The 16061-nt window shown below is 55.6% G+C and overlaps 1 protein-coding gene and 1 long non-coding RNA gene across 3 annotated transcripts in view; one reads left to right on the top strand and one right to left on the bottom strand.

The window, feature by feature from the left end:
- LOC140902638 (uncharacterized) overlaps window positions 1-177 on the top strand; it is a 70474-nt gene extending 70297 nt beyond the window's left edge. The window contains exon 4 of the long non-coding RNA XR_012156099.2: window positions 114-177. This is a non-coding gene — a long non-coding RNA (uncharacterized LOC140902638). The remainder of the gene's footprint in view (window positions 1-113) is intronic.
- KCNN3 (potassium calcium-activated channel subfamily N member 3) overlaps window positions 1-16061 on the bottom strand; it is an 82101-nt gene that overhangs the window by 48534 nt on the left and 17506 nt on the right. For both annotated transcript variants that reach the window (XM_073322900.2, XM_073322901.2), the window contains exon 2: window positions 15497-15592. In XM_073322900.2, coding sequence (XP_073179001.1) covers window positions 15497-15592 — 96 coding nt within the window. The remainder of the gene's footprint in view (window positions 1-15496; window positions 15593-16061) is intronic.

Raw genomic sequence — 16061 nt, 5'->3', positions numbered from 1 at the left:
CTTGACACTGGTGCCCTGCCTTTTGCTAGGGCCAGGCAACTCCATTCAGCTTAGGCAGAGTTATAAACTCTTTAAAAATTCACCATGATCCTTTTCTCACTTGCGTTCCTCAGGCAACGTTGGCAGCCTGCCAGAATAACACTGTCACGGAGTCCCTGGCGATGCTCTGGACCTGCTCCCTACAAAGCCAGGCAGGACTCTGGGGAAGTCTCCTTTCTGGGAGCAGCCTGTCTGCAGGACACACAGCTCACCCGGCTTCCACCTTCCTGGGTCTGACCTCGGAGCATTCAGCCTCCTCTGCCCCTCCGTGCGCTTCCCACAGCCAGTCTGCCCAGGCGGGGTCCTGGGGAAGCCAGAGGGTCCTGCCCCCCAACTCCACAGTCAGACGGGACTCTCAGCCAGCCAGTAATACAGAGGTTTATTAGATGACAGGAACATGGTCTTAACACAGAGCTTGTAGGTGCAGAGAACAGGACCCCTCAGCCGGGTCCATTTTGAGGGGCAGTGAGCCACACAACCCCGTCTGCACTTCACTCCATGTCCCCAGCCAGACCCAAACTGACTCTCTCCAGCCCCTCCTCCTCTGGGCTTTGTCCCTTTCCCGGCCAGGAGGGCACCGGATTCCTTTGTTCTCCAACCCTTTAGCTCTCACCTTGCAGGGGGGAAGGGCCCAGGCCATCAGTTGCCAGGAGACAGGGTGTCAGCCATTCTCTGTGTCCAGACCCCTGCACACACCTGCCCTCTAGGGCTCTGCAATGATCATACCCCCTTACCCCACCCCCTAGATACTTAAGAACTGCCTAGGGGAAACTGAGGCACCCCCACAATATTCAGAGGAAACATTAAGAACAGTCCCACTTCGTCACAAACACTGACCACAAATGCTCTACAGAGCTGGGCCCACGCTGCAGCCAAAGCAACGGCAGCACCCATGGCACTTGGAACCTGGGGCGAAAAGAAGTTTGGGCAAGTCCCCGCCCTGCTCTCTGCCTCAATTTCCCTATCTGTAAAATGGGTTACCCATCTCCTGGGGAGCCATGATGCTTATGTGGCTAATGTGCATCCAACATAGGGAGAGGGGAAATTGTTATGTTTGTTCCAAGTGTTAGTAATCGTATTAGGAGAAGCTGCCCACAATGAGCACCTCAGCTGGCCTTGGCCAATGCCTGCTCCTCGGGTAGCACAGAGCCCACACTGGATAAGAGATGCTCAGCACTGCCATTTATATATGCTACACATTGCACCCTACATTGTCAGGGGAGGGAAAGGGGGCCCTACTTTTCTCTCCCCCAAACGCCTCTGTTACAGGCCAGGTTCTGGATCAGCTGGCAGCCTGTTCTGCTCAAGAACGGATCGCTCGGACCTTAAGAGTGAGGTAATTGGTTCATTAGCATTCTCAGCCTGCAAGCCATTAGCTGAGAGCGAGAAACCCCAATCCCTGTAGGAGAGGACAAGCTCTCATCTTTGCTCTTGGAAATCAGTGCACATCTGCTTCCTGCACTGGGCATCCCTGCTTGGGGGCTGGGGGAGGGAGCAGCAGACAAGCTTCACCCCATGTGACCTAATAAAGTCAGACAGAACAGGCAGATAGCCTGCCTTGAGCTACCAGCCAGCCAGGATTCCCTGATGACACCGTCTCAAGAGATGCAGCATCAGGCCCCTCCATTCAGTGCTACTTCTTCCACAGAACTGGCTTGAATTTGGAAAAGAAATGGGTCCCTGCCTAGTTGGTTTTCAGACCCCCTAATAGAGAAGGGACGTGCCTATATCCCAGTCCTCAGCCAACCTGTGCCCATGCCCTGGAGGTTGTTTGGCTGAGGCCTGGCTCAGCCCCTCCCTCCCCATGTTGGAAAGGTGCACCCCCCCGGAACTGCTGACCCAGCCAGGCCAACGTTCAGCACTACCTTTTACCGGAGGTAGTGGGAGGTGAAGCAGCTTCATGTGACTAAACAGAACAAGCAGCTGTGGACAGCCTAATCTCCCCAGCATCTGCCTTCAGCCTTAAAGCTGCCCCCCCCCCACCCCCTTCTGCTCTGCTCAGAGAAGTCCAACAACAGAGAGCAAGAGCGCGACACGGTCCTCTCATCTGCACCACCAGGTCTGCACTGAGGGCACAGAGATCACGCTGATGGCAAGAGGGGAGGCAGAGACGGTCTCACCCCAGCTCTCTGCAGGACCTGGCCCACATGGCTAGGGCCTCTCACTGTTACTGGAACGTCAGTAACACTTGACGTCAGCCTCTCCTAAGGAAAGGCCAGGTTCCCTTGTCTGTAAAGGTCACAGGCACCAGGCCAACTCTCCTGATGGAAGGGAGGGATTCCATCGGATACAAACTGCAAGGGAGCCAGCACGGAGCCTTGGAGAAGGTCCAGTCTCTCAGGAAGCAACCTGCAGCACCCACAGCCAGTATCCTCATCTGCTCCCCCTGCTCTGAGCCCCTCACAAGCGACAGGCTCAGTCCGACACAGGAGACAGGGAAACCCTCACCCCTTGGCCTTGCCTGTTCTTTTCCTCACGCCCAGTGGTGGTGGCTGGGTGCTGTGGTGGTGGGAGACGCTCACTGCTCAGGAAGCCGCTCACCCTCATTTTGTTAACTTCATAGGAGTGGAGCAGCAAACGGCCCTGAAACCAGAGTCAAGTACTCCCAAGTTCCCTAACGTGTCTCTGAGCCCACCCCATCCATGCCTGCGGGCAACTCAGCTACAGGCAGGTCACCCATGGGCTGGAGGAGGGGCTCCAAATCTTTCTCAGAGAATAATCATCTGTCCTCGTTCATCTCCTCCCATTAGGTGTTCGTTCAGGCTTAAGCTCCCCTTCCTCCCCCAGCTGTCTTATATCCCAAAGCTGACTTAAAGGGTACAAGGAAAATTCAGCCTCTGATTGGTTGCAGCTGGAGCCTTCCTCACAGTGTTCCGCTGAGGGATTCCGGGCGAGCGCTGGTGCACTGCCCTGGGCTCCTGCAGTTCGTCTCTGGCTGCTAGGCCCTTCCTGGGGGTGGCGGTCAGTGGTGCTGAACCAAGCCGCAGGGCCTGAGCTGGGCTCCCCTAACCCTGTTATACAAGCTGACAGGGCAGGGGCTCAATTCAATCCCCCGGCCTCTCGAGAGAGAGGGAGCACTTGATCCGGTGTCTGGCTGTGGGTGCCTCACTGAAGCCACCTTCACCCCCAGTCTGGCTGTGGGTGCACAGACAGGCAAAGCCCATGGCACCAGGGGAGCCGAGCCCCAGGACAGAAGAGGCCTGAGAGCATAGGTGTGCTGCCCCCCAACTGGCTAGAGCCCCCATGGTGGGCAGGGTGCAACAGACCCTTCAGGGCCAGGTAAGCACTCGGCAGTCACGCTATCAGCAGGTCCAGTGGCTGCATGTGCACTGAGGCCTTGTCATGGCTACAGGAGCTGGCCCATCCCTACAATGCTGGATGTGGCACAGGCCCCCTGGATGGTGTAAATCAGTATAACCATCAAAGCCAATGAAGCGCCACCCATTTACACCCGCTGAAAATCTGGCCCAGACACTCCCCGTAGCTCTGAAGACATCCTCACCGGGAACCTGAGCTAAGCCCTCGTGGCTCGGCTACCTACCAATTCAGAGTTTATCTACCAGGACCCTCCCCACACATGGTTACAGGGTGGCAGCTCTGTGCTTCTCCAGCCGGTGAGAGCCCATCTTGTCTCCATTGTGCAGTCCTCACCCAGTAGGACAGTAGTGTCAGTCTGTGAGGGGGAGCAGGAATGTCTCAGCAACAGCCCCACCCACATTCTCATTCTAACTGGGCCTTAGAGCTTTCCACTGCCCAGTTCCACCAGGGTCAGGTGCTTCCTTCCCTCTCATTTCCCACAGTGCCAGCGCTTCCTCCCCCCCCCCGCCCCTCCCTCAGAATGGCCCTGTCTTTACTGACAGCTACCAGACACAGACAAATGAGGCTCTCTCAAGCAATCACACACGGGAGCAGCATGCCCAGCAGCCGCTCTGCAAATGGATATGGACAGCTCAGTCCAAACCGACCGGGCTAGGGGAGTGCTGTAATATATCACGCCTGGCCTCACACACGCAAACTGACTGACCAACAGTTGGGGCTGGAAGGGGGGCAGCCCATTCAGCACCATCCTGCTAGAGTGCAACTCCCAGTCATCTGTCCCCCACTGCTGGGGGCACTGCCCCCGGGCAGAGCCGGGGAGGGGCGACAGTGGCTTAACCCCAGGCCCTGGAACGCTCTGCAGGCTCCTGGCAGGATCTGCTTTCACCAGGATAGCCAAGGCCCTCAGGTGTCGTATTTGCATTACAACGGTGGCACTAGGCTGTAGCTGAGCTCAGGGCCCCAGAGTGCTCAGTGCTGTATGTACACACAGCGAGAGAGACCCTGCCCCAGGAGCTCACAGTTTGAATACACAAGACAGAGGGTAAGAGAAAGTAAATGTGATGGCTGCCATTCTACATCTGGGAGATCAAGGACAGTCCAGATTAAGACTAGGATGTGCATAGAGGGTTGAAAGTTGCAGCCTAAGGGCCTGGGCCAGTGTCACAGGAGGCTGCACCAGAGCCAGGAGCTGAACCCAGCTCTGCCCACGCCAGTCTAGTGCTGTATTCACAAGCCCCTTCTCTTTCCCCTTGGGCTGCCATGCCATCGGCCTTGTAGCTTCAGAGAGTATAACGACCATTAGATCATCTAGTCTGACCTCCTGCATAAGCCACTTACAGATGTTTGCTAACTGTGCAGCATTCCAAACTGCCTGGACTGCCAATTAATCCTCCAGCCCTGTCCCACTTCAACTAAGCTGGAAACTCCCTGCTGGGAGCCAGCGACCTGACCTGCAGCAGTGAAGGGGTTAAAGTTACTCACCCTAGAGAGGGGAAAAGTCCAAACTGACTCCTGGGGCAGGGAGTGGAGAATTGCTTACTAAAATAAAGAGGCAGCTCATACAGTTTACCATGGGTCACGGCCTCACAGCAAAATAAGACGGTATTATTCGTACAGCGAAACCATCACCGAGAAGAGGGAAGCTGGTGGGAGCGAGAAAGCTGAGTGTGGGAGGAGACAGGCATGGAGAGACAATAATGTAGGCAGGGAGGGAGTCCCTCCAGCTGGCAGGGTGGAGGGGCAGTTGGGGATGCATTGAGTCTCTGACAGTCCAGGACGGAGTCCTCTTTGTACATAACACTTTTTACAGAATGCATCAGCAATCGACATAAATCATAATGAATGATAACAGGGTGTGTACCAAGCTGGTGGTGTTTGCATGAGGCCCCACCCTAGTGGCAGGTGCTGGGCAAGGGTTAAGTGCAGTCTGCTGATTCCCTGATGTAAGGGGAGGTGACAAGAGGAGATTTGGGAGTAGCACATTAAAGAGAGAGGATCTAGGGTGTGGGCTGGGCAGTCCAAAGGGAGGATCTTCAGGAGCAGCTAGGCCTCGGAGAAGGTCTGAGCTGAGGTTTATGGTACGATTCAGTTTTTTACTAGTGACTAACCACCAGGAAGGGGGGTTGTTTTGGACCCTACACTATGTCCTGATTTTGTTTCAGAGCCAACGGGAGAGGCACTGATTCACATCATCATCCCACAGATTTGTAATTTCCAAGCCAAGCTCTAAGATTTGTAGTATGGTGCGATCCATCCTGGGCAGGCCAAGCAGGGATCCCAGGCTCTTCCGAGATGATCGTATGCCCCTGAAAGGAAGAACTGCTAGATGGGGATGTGAGGAGAGGCACGTTCCAGACAAATGACCTTAATCAGAGAGAAAAGCAGGGGCCCTTGGATTAGCATCCACAGGAAGCTTTCGGGAGGAACATCCCTCCTGTAACTCCATGTGCCACTGGTATTTGCATTAATCTCCTTAAGCTGTTGCCACAACTCCCTCATGGTCCACTTTGCTAAGGCAATGTCCTTTGTACCCTTGCAGCACAGAGAACTTTTTACCATGTTCTGCACACTAGCCCAACCTTTCCAGTTGCCTGGCATCTCCTGATGGGTGCACCTCAGGCAGGCACGCCCAGGAATCCAGCTGCAAAGCACTGATTGAGTGGCACTCACTGCCCATCAAACTCACTCTGTGCTGAAGTGCATGAAGCAGGATCCGAAGAGGCCCCAGCAGCTGTCGGGGCTGCAGATGCAATTATCAGTGTCCGCAGTGAAAGGCAAGGCCGGGTGCCTGGGGAGGTCTTAGCAGCTGGGCCCAGGTATGAGTGTCAGTCGAGTGCGAGCAAATGGGTAGGAACGGGCAGCCCAGGGCAGATTTGAGTCTGTGAACGCAGCCTGAGCTCCTGGCTTGGACCAGGTTGCAAAGCTGGGGACTGAGGACCACGGAGAAACAATGCCCAAGGCAGAGGGGTGGTAGTTATCCAGCCTGCTTGCATCCCCACAGTGATGGGGAGAGAGCTGCAGGCCCTCTCCCAGAGCGCCTCCACTGGCCAGGTCTGGTGGATCAGCAGTGCTTCAGCAGGGCTCAGGGCTGGGTTGGCAGGAGCCCAGCGCTGGGCTCTCTGGAACATCGGGCCCCAGCCTCACACAGGGCCTGGGCCTGCTCCTGCTCCCACAGAAATCAGTGGCAAAGCTGCTGGTGGTTGCAATGGGAGCAGGTCTATGTCTGTTCTCACACAGATTGTGAGTGAGCATACAGCTCACATGGGGGCAGCCAGAAGATTTCTCCGTGCTGGGCTTCATGCTTCCAGATAGTGACAGACTCCCTTTCAGAGCTTGGCTCCAGCACAGCATCCCATTCCAAGCAGGAGCAGCCATCATCCCCGGTCAGACTCGCCCAGGCTAGGGGCTGCTGGTCGCTCAGTGGAAGAGAACTGCCACCTGGGCAGGGCAGCCCCATAAATTGCCCCACGTATGTCATTAAAGCCAGACCATGAGAAATGAAACCAGGAGCCTGAGCAGCTGCTTTTTATCTGGTTTTCTTGCCAGTTGAGCCTATAAATCCTCAGGAGGAAGACATCTCGGCCTTGCCCCTCCTGCATCAGGTCAAGGTAACTGCAATTCAGCTGCAGACGCTAGGGAGAGCGAGAGAAGTTTCCGGTGCTGTCCGGCATGCCAGGCACCGTGGGACAGCATGAATGTAACTGGGATAAGCCCAAGGTAATGGACAACGGTGGGAGTAGAGCGGACTCCCCAGGCATCACACAGGGCTCTGATGAAGCAGGATCTTCGGAGCAGATACACTGTGGCCACAGGCCTGTGCTCTCCGTTATCCCAGGGAACAAAAGTCCCACTCAGCGAAAGCATTCAGCCCCCCTCAACACCAGAAGAGCCAGGGCGAACCATGGAAGGGCAGGGCATTTAGCACTATTCAGTGTTGCAGCACGGCAGCCTGAGGTCTCCCCCTCGCCTGGTCGCATAGACTGCCAGCGGCTGGAGCAGACTGGACAGTGCATGGCCCAGCGTGCCCAGTGACACAGGCTAAGAGCGGGAAGAGCGATCAGAATGTCAACTGGACACCATTGCCATGAGGCAGGAACGTTCTTCCATCTGCAGCCTTGCACCTTTGGGGCCTGTAACTGCTGATGCTTTCGGTGCTTTCTCCTGAACATCTCCTGTTGGATGCTGCAGGCAGGATACAGGTTCCATGGGCCAATAGTGTAAAGTCGCTAACCTGACATCAGAGTCAGGCCCAATTCCAGGCAGCTTGACCTGCCCCTGTGAGAAGCCCCCTGAGCTGTTAAACCCTGGGACTCAACTCCGGCATTGCTCCAGCACTGCCCAGGGGCTAAGGCGTAGGAACTAGCCTATTGCTATGGCGCTGCTAACAGCTCTTGCTTGTTCCACCCATTTGTGACGAAGTGGGACTGTTCTTACGTGTCCTCCGAATACTGTAGGGGTGCCTCAGTTTCCCCTATGCATTTCTTAAGTCTCCAGGTGGTGGGATAAGGGGGTGTAATTATGGCAGAGCAAAGGGCCAATGTACATAAATGGCCGACACTCTGTCTCCTGGCAACTGATGGCCTGGGCCCCTCCCCCCTGCAAGGTGAGAGCTAAAGGGTTGGAGAACAAAGGAATCGGGTGACCTCCTGGCCCGGGAAAGGGACAAAGCCCAGAGGAGGAGGGGCTGGAGGGGGAGTCAGTTTGGGGCTGGCTGGGGACAAGGAGTGAAGTGCAGACGGGGTTGTCTGGCTCACTGCCCCGCAAAATGGACCTGGCTGAGGGGTCCTGTTCTCTGTACCTACAAGCTCTGTGTTAAGACCATGTTCCTGTCATCTAATAAACCTTCTGTTTTACTGGCTGGCTGAAAATCCTGTCTGACTGCGGAGTTGGGGTGCAGGGCCCTCTGGCTTCCCCGGGAGCCCTGCCTAGGCAGACTCGCTGTGGGAAGCGCATGGAGGGGCAGAGGACGCTGAATGCTCCGAGGTCAGACCCAGGAAGGTGGAAGCCGTGTGAGCTTTTTGCCCTGCAGACAGGCTGCTCCCAGAGAGGAGACCTCAGCAGAGTCCTGACTGGCTTCGTAGGGAGCAGTTCCAGAGCATTGCCCACCCGGGGACTCCGTGACACCATTGCAACAGGGAACTTCCACCGGCCTGGGCTCCAGCCTTCGGGAATGCCTCAAAGCCATGACTCCGCTTAGGGAGCTGATCTGCCCAGCCAAACCATAGGCTCTCCGAAGGAAAGTGCCACCAGTCTGCTGCCTGGGGCACTGAGAACAAGACCCACGCAAAGCCCTCTACACTGGAAAGGAGACTGACAACTCTGAGGCAGCCTGGGATGGCATCTCTCGGCAGGAACAAGGTGGATACGACTTTGCATGGAGCTCAAGCTTTTCGTCTTCAAAGTGCTGCAAGAACATTCCTGCTCCCCAGCCCAGGGGAGGGCAAGAGGGGTAATCCCCATTTTCCAGCAGGCACAATGGACCCAGAGTCGACAAAGGCACCACAGTGAGTCTCTGCCAGAGCTAGGAGGCGGACGATTAATTCTGTTTGTTAGCTGGAAGTCCATTGTGCCAGGCACTATACAAACACAGAACAGTCCACAGGCATTACATTAGAACTCTGAAGGGCTTGGCTCCTAGACCCAGACTTTATCCACCAAATCACACCGTCTTATCTGCATCCAAGTCCCAAACCTCATACTGAACTTCCTGACTGCAGATCCAGGCTGACGTGAGCAAAGACCAACACTGAAACCCAGGCTTCCAGCTGGAAAGCCTTTCCTGAGGGAGGAAAAAAATCCTCCATCTGGAAAGCAATTGCCAAGCGCCCTGCGGAGAGACCAGCAAGGGGCAGCCTCTCTCTGCTCTGGTGCATGGGCAAAACTTTTCTCAGCCCTGTAGCGGCTCGTGCCATCCTGCTAGGGTTCTCAAGACAGCATCACTATTGAAGCACCAGCCCATTGCAAAGGGACTGGGAAACGCGGGGGGCTGAGCCTTTCAAGAACACTTAGGGGATGTGGTACCGTTCATGTGAATTTGGGCAGCTTGGGGACTCAGCCTCAATGGATGGGACTAAATCAATTCCTGTCAGTTATTAGTAAAATGTACAGGCAGCTAGAGACCAGCGTGACATCTCAATTCAGCTCTCACACCTAGAAGTTAATGCTCAGAAAACACGTCCTAACTCCATCTGGCTCTTTACTCAGCCTAAATTTGCTGTATGTTTGGGAAACTGAAGATACTCTGTTCCTCTTTGAGGCTAGGACTGGCTGGGAGCTGTTCAGAGAGGATTTTTTGCATTTTGCTGCACAGCAAGGAAAGAAATTGCTTCCTTGTAGTGGCAGATTTTACACTCCAGACAGGAACATTTGTCACTTAGGTTTACATGTTCTTGTTTGTGGCTGATCGGAAGACACTGACTGGGGAAATTCAGAGATTCCAAGACTAGATGAGACCATTGTGATCATCTTGTCTGACCTCCAGAACTTCCCAGCCCAGAGCCCTGCCCCCAAGTGAACCCTAGAGCAGAGTTGATAGAAAACCAGCCACTCCTCATTTAAAAGTTGGCAGTGATGGAGAACACAGCACTACCCTGGGTCAGTTGTTCCAATGGTTAATTCCCCTCAGTTAAATATTTACACTTGATTTTCAGTCTGAATTTGTCTAGCTTCAACTCCCAGCCATTGGCTCTGGTTAGACCTTCCTCTGCTAGATGGACAAGCCCCTGATCTAATATTTGTTCCCAGGTAGATCTTCAGATGGGGATCAAGCCACCCCTGAACCGGCTCTTTGTTCAGCTAAGTACATCAACTCAGAGAGCTTAATCAGTACAACTGACCAACCAGCCAAACCGCATGCTTCTCCGCTGCTGGCTGGACCTGTAAGGACCCAGCACCCGCAGGAGAGAGTTACAAGGAGATGGACAAGGATTGCAGTTGGTGCTTCTGGTGCATTAGCTACTAGTGCTTGGAACATGGCCCTCAGCTGCACGCAGGGATCCAGGCTTGCTCCCCTGCCCTTCAAGCCCCATATCCAAGCCCTGGTCATGACGGACTTACAGCAGTGACAGACATTGAGCAGGAAAGTCCGTATGCTGGCAGAGTGTTTTATTACAGGAGTCAGCTGCTAGGTCAGGCGTGGATTTCCTCCAGGTGCTCTTTGTGGAAGATCTTTTCCCCTGGCCCCTCTCTGCTGTTCCTACAGGTTGTTCTGACCCCTCAGTAGCAGAGATTCTTTTCCCCTCACAGCTTCTCCACTCCATGCTGTGGAGGACAAGCACCGTCTCTGGCTTCCTGCTTCTCCTCTCCAAGTGCCACACAAAGCACACATTGCTGCAGACGGAACTTGGATTGGTCTTGCTGGGGCTGTTCTCGTTGGGTTGCTTTACGTTTATGACTAACCCCACTGAAAGTTGCTGAGTCTTTGCTGGGCAAATATGACAATGCCACCTGGAGATGCTAAGGCCAAAGATAGGCGTGTGGGTGCCAAACATTAGGCTCTTGAATCCAAGGCCTTGATTCAGAAATCAATGGGAATTTTGCCTTTGCTTTCAATCAGAGGTAGATCAGACCTGTGAAGCCCTGTGCCCAGCTCAAGGGGTGGACTTTGGGAACCTCTCATCAGAGAGGACAAGCAGGCATAGGGTGAAGCTTGCATTGACAAAGCAGCCTCGGGGGAGATTATTTCTGCAAAGGCCAGAGCTCTCCCAAATATTTACTTTGAAATGTTCAGCTAGAGGAAAGGTCAGCAACCGCTCATTTGCCAGTCCCTCTGGTGGAGTCACAGGTCAATCTGTGCATTGCCCAGACGCCGACTACTGCCAGAGCCCGAGGGGACCCTGGGCGTTTTTCATGACAGTACAACGTGGGTTCTTGACAGTGCCGCAAAAAATCAAGCGTCTTATCTAGCCTCAGCTAGAAGTGGCCAAACACGCGGCCTGTGCAGTGAGGAAAACAAACTGTTCCCTCAGGGCAGCAGCTTTTACACTTCGTGACAAATGTTGCACCTATCAGGAGTTCTCGGTGTGCTTGGCAGTGGGTGATTGCAAAGCTGGTATGGGGGGGAAGAGACGCAAAACTGCCAACTGGACCAGTTCTCATACTAAAGGATCTGACAAGCCGCATTGGAGGCCTAGGAACTGGGCAGCGCCTCTGATTGCCGCGGGCCTGGGACATGGAGCAGCATTGATGGTCCCCCACAGAGAAGCTCCCTGTGACATGCAGCCTGAGGAAGGGCTAGCCCAGGTGATTGGCACCTGGTCTGAGTGCCCAGGTTAGCTCAGTTTGGGTGTGAGCAGCCACTCTGCAAAGCTGTACCAAGTCACCCTGTGCCCTCTGGTGCTGCACTCCCCCAGCTCTGGCGCTAGGACTTCTGGGGGCATCTCCCATGGGGTTTTGAGCAGCTCTGATTTTCCTGGTGAATTGTGGGAGAGCTTGTCTGTCCCTGCACACACAGGGGGGAAACGTGGGAAGGCACTGGAGGACTATCATCTTCACTGCAAGGCGGGAGAGTCCCTAGCCAGAACGCAGGCTTCCTCTCACATCCCCAGGAGGGCCAGCTAGCTCAGGCTGTGAGCAGCCTGTGAGACCCACAGCTGCTCTTCAGTGGTTCCATTGCCCTTCTGACCATTTGCTTTTGGAGCCCTGGGGATGTGGTTCTCCCCACACAGAGCACTGCAGACTGCCAGCCCCTCTCGCAAGTAGCTGTGCTGCTGGCTCTTCCCCCTGGATTGGCCCCAGAACAACCCCCTTGGCTCCCTCTGAAGAGATTGCTTCCAGCTGCACTCAGGGGCAAAATCTTAAACAATAGCACTTAGAGAGGGAGAAATTAAGCTCTAGAGATGAGGGAGGGAGGGAAGGGAAGTGCAAGGACTGCTGATGCTCCCAGTGCAGGAGGCCTGAGTTGGCACCACCTCTACAGACACTCATGGGCTTCTGCCACTGGCAAAGGTACATAACACTACAAATAAAAATCAGGGATCTGCAGCGCCTGGGTCAGTCTGTACGTTGGTGTGGATGGACCTCTGGTCCCACCCGGTCTGCAATCTCTAGGTTCCCGAGGCCGGAGCAAGGGGAGCTTGGTCCCTCTGTGTGGGAAGGCTCCATTTACAAAGGGTTAATAAGTGATGAAGAGATGCTACCGACAGGAGCTGCAGTGCTGGAAATGGGGACAAGCCAATCAGTAGCAGGAGCACCCGAGGGCTCTCAGCAGCCCGGTGGCCTGTGGGATTCTAGAGCAATGCAAAAGACCTGATTAGCCAGTTACCAGCCTGTGCAAACTCTAGGAACGGACCCTTCATACAAAGCACAACCAGAAATTCACCTGCACACAGAGCGTTTTGTTCCACAGAAATTGGGGCCGAGCTGCAGGCTCCTGGCTCAGGCTTGGATCTATTCCCAGTGCCCCTCTTCACTTTTCCATTTGGCTCCCATCCTCTCCCATCAGACATAAAGTGCCTCCTTGCTGCAGAAGGGGCTTTTCTGCTCTCCTAGGAGCTGCCTTGGTTAGGCTATGACCTGACTGTGCTGAACACGGCCAAGTCTTCCGTGAAGAAACATAAAAATGACACCCCAAGCCCAGGAGAACCCCATCACCAATGCACAGTGTGGGCTTTGTGGCTGCTGAATCCTGAAACCATAGCACAAGAGGCAACACTAGAGAAGGGGGGTAAAGTTAACACTGGTAACCGCAGGCAGCATGGCCTGGGGGAGGAACAGCGTTCGAGCCAGGAAGCAGAACTCTGCCAAACACTGGGGGTTGAAACGGGTAGTTCTCTTCCATACCAAGATCAGCCGCTTTGGACTGGCCAGCTCGTCAGGGCTAAACTGGGCTTCAGGGGACTGGTGGAGGTTTGGAGCCTGCTGGGACAGATTGTGGATGAGGACGTTGGTTTGCTCCCAATCTCTGTCCCCCACTGTCTAGGGCTAGTGTGTGTTGAGGCTCCCCTGTGAAAGGGGAGGAGCATCGTGGTAGGCAGGGAGCCCCACAGTAGGCCCTTCCCAGGTACCAAACATGGCCCCAAGAACATCTCCCTTTTGGGCAGAGCCCCGCTCAGCACAAACGCGACTAGGCGATGGATGAACTCTTCCCTCACCCAGCCCCAGTTTAGCACCCATCCCCTGGGAGCAAGCGGCTTTCCCACCCAGGCTCCTGGACAACGCTCAAATGCAGTGTGTGATCAGACCTTCCTGGATATGGTTTTATCAACAAAGAAATCCACATCAATGTAACATAGCTCACCTCAGAACTTCTCCCCAGGCATGGCTGTTCCTCCGTCAGGTCTGCTCAGCCCACCCCCTAGATCTTCCTTCACCAGATGCTGTAATGAGCCCCTGCTAGTCAGCAGTGCCCACTTATTCCTGCTCCAGCAGGCCCTGCTGATGGGGGGGAGGGGATATTGCCTGCCTGTTCAGACCCTCACATAGCACATGTGGCAGCATCCCTGCTGGTGAGGCTGAGGCACAAAGGGGAAGCTACTCTCAGGCAGGAGCAGCCTGTGCCCTGCAGCATGGAGGAAGTGCTCGGATCCATGCTGACTGGAACAGCAGCGCTGCCCTGTTTCCCCAGCAAAGCGCTGCTCTGGAGCGGGCAGGTACTAACTCCCTAAGAAACGTGTCTCAAAACACAGCAGCCCACGTACAGGTTTCAGCGTCGGGCCTCTGGGGCTGCTCCAGGGAACAAGCAGGCACCAATCTAACTCCCGGCTGTGGTTGGGCACGGGGTTCCAGCATGGGGGAAGGGAGCTACTCTCTCATGGTTCCCACTGGATCAGGCATTAGGCACCTGCATCCCCAGGGCTGCTCCCACTTACACACCAGTACCAGGTCAGTACCAGCCAGGGAGGCACCAAGGTGGATTGAAGCCTCTTGCTGCCCTCTCCCCTGCTGGGTACAGCACAGGATCCAGCCCTGCCCCTTCCCTAACGGCCATATGGTGCTTTGAAGTCCAGGCTGGCCACGTAGAACGGAGGCTCCCCATCTCACGGCCTGTGCAGACGCATTCTCTGCCCCCGAGGCTCACGGTTACTCCATTCAGAGTTAGCCTGAGCCCCCTGCAAGGCGTGAGACCAGCTCAGGTAGAAGTTAAGCCTGGCAAGGAATCAGGCGCAGGTCAGTGGAACTCGGACCCCGGCTCTCCCCTGCACAGGGGTCCCTCACCTTCCTGCAGCACCGTATGTGATACCGCAGCCAGCCTGGAGGAAAGGCTGAGAGCAGGGCGGGCCCAGCCACTTGCTGCTGGACAGCTCCCAGCTAGAGCAGCCTAGGCATCCCCCTGCATCAAACAGCAGAGAATACAATCACTCTCCCGGGAAGCTTGGTGGGAAGGACCATTAAACCAGAGCAGCTGAGGCAGAAGGTGGCTTCCCAGCCCCTCCACTAGCAAAGCTCCCTCCCAGCCCAGCCGACCCATGGCCTGGCCCCCAGTACAGGAAGTTTGCTTTTCCAATCACCTCTCTTCACACACATTTTCCCCTGCAGGCGGTCACACAGCGAGCCAATGGCTGGGCCAACCAGGGAACCAGCAGTTGGCCCTCTCAGTTCAATGAGGCCAGCCATGTGGCCAGACATGTGAACCCCCCACTCCAGGCACTGCGGTATGAAACCTGCTGCACGCGGAGATTGGGACCATGAACCCTGCTGCTCCTGCTCAAGGATCATGCCGCTCTTGGATTCCAGGGCAAAGAGCTGCTTTCCATGGCCTCTACCTCCCACAGAGCAGCAGCAGGGCTCCTGACGGGCTGTGAAGGCTGGAGCAGGGAGTCGCCGCTCCAGAGGCCGTGGGCTAGTGCAGCTTGTGTAGCATCCAGACAGGCTGCAGGTGTCCTCTGGGAATGAGCCAGCATGGCTGGCTGAGTTTCTTCGGAGACCCTGGCCCTTCCCGTCTTGGCACTGAGCGGCTGCAGGAGGGGGCCTGCACTGCACTCTCAAACGAGGCTCAGGGTGGCAATCTCTGCAGCATCCCTGTCACCCGTGTCCAGCACAGATGGTGCAAATCCACTCCAAGGGGGACATTCAGCATTATGTCCCCCAACACACACACGCGGCTTCATCACCACCACGAACGCAGACATGCCTTGAAGGGTGCCTGGTTCTCCCCAGGATTCTCCCCTCTGGAGGAGCTCCCGCCCCAAGGGGGACCTACCTGCACTTCCCGTGTGTGGTAGGCAATGATCAAGCCCAGCAGGATGACGGTGGACAGGCTGATAAGGCATTTCAGGGCCAGAGAAAACATGGACTCCTGTAGGACAAGGAAGGAGAAAGCATTAGAGGAGTGAGGGCCAGGAAGGGATCACCCCATCCCCACCGAGACATAACGGGAACTGGGTCCATGGGCCAGGGCAGACGGGAATGCACGGGCCTTGGAGGCATTCTGCTTTCTCCATCGTTACAGGGGAAACTGCGGACACATGGATCACCACAGAGCAAGGTGTGAGGTGGAGGCATCTGCCCACCCCACCCCTGTTCCTGAGCCCGGAAGCTCAGCATGTGCTCTACCTACCCCTGCAACCCACTGCAGGCAGCTTCCCAGAGATGCCTGCTGTCTGGCCCCACCCCACAGCCTCAGCCAGGACTCTGTACAGCTCCTCCAAGCGTGCCAGCACAACCACCCCCCATCTCCCATCTGGGGGTCACACTCCCACTCAGTGATGGGCCACCCAACTGAGAAGAGCAGGGAGCGGAGGCCGAGCACAGGGTGCTCCAGCTGA

The sequence above is a fragment of the Lepidochelys kempii genome, chromosome 24, assembly GCF_965140285.1.
Source record: "Lepidochelys kempii isolate rLepKem1 chromosome 24, rLepKem1.hap1, whole genome shotgun sequence".
NCBI lineage: Eukaryota > Metazoa > Chordata > Testudines > Cheloniidae > Lepidochelys > Lepidochelys kempii.
This window is presented reverse-complemented; position numbering and strand designations above follow the sequence as displayed.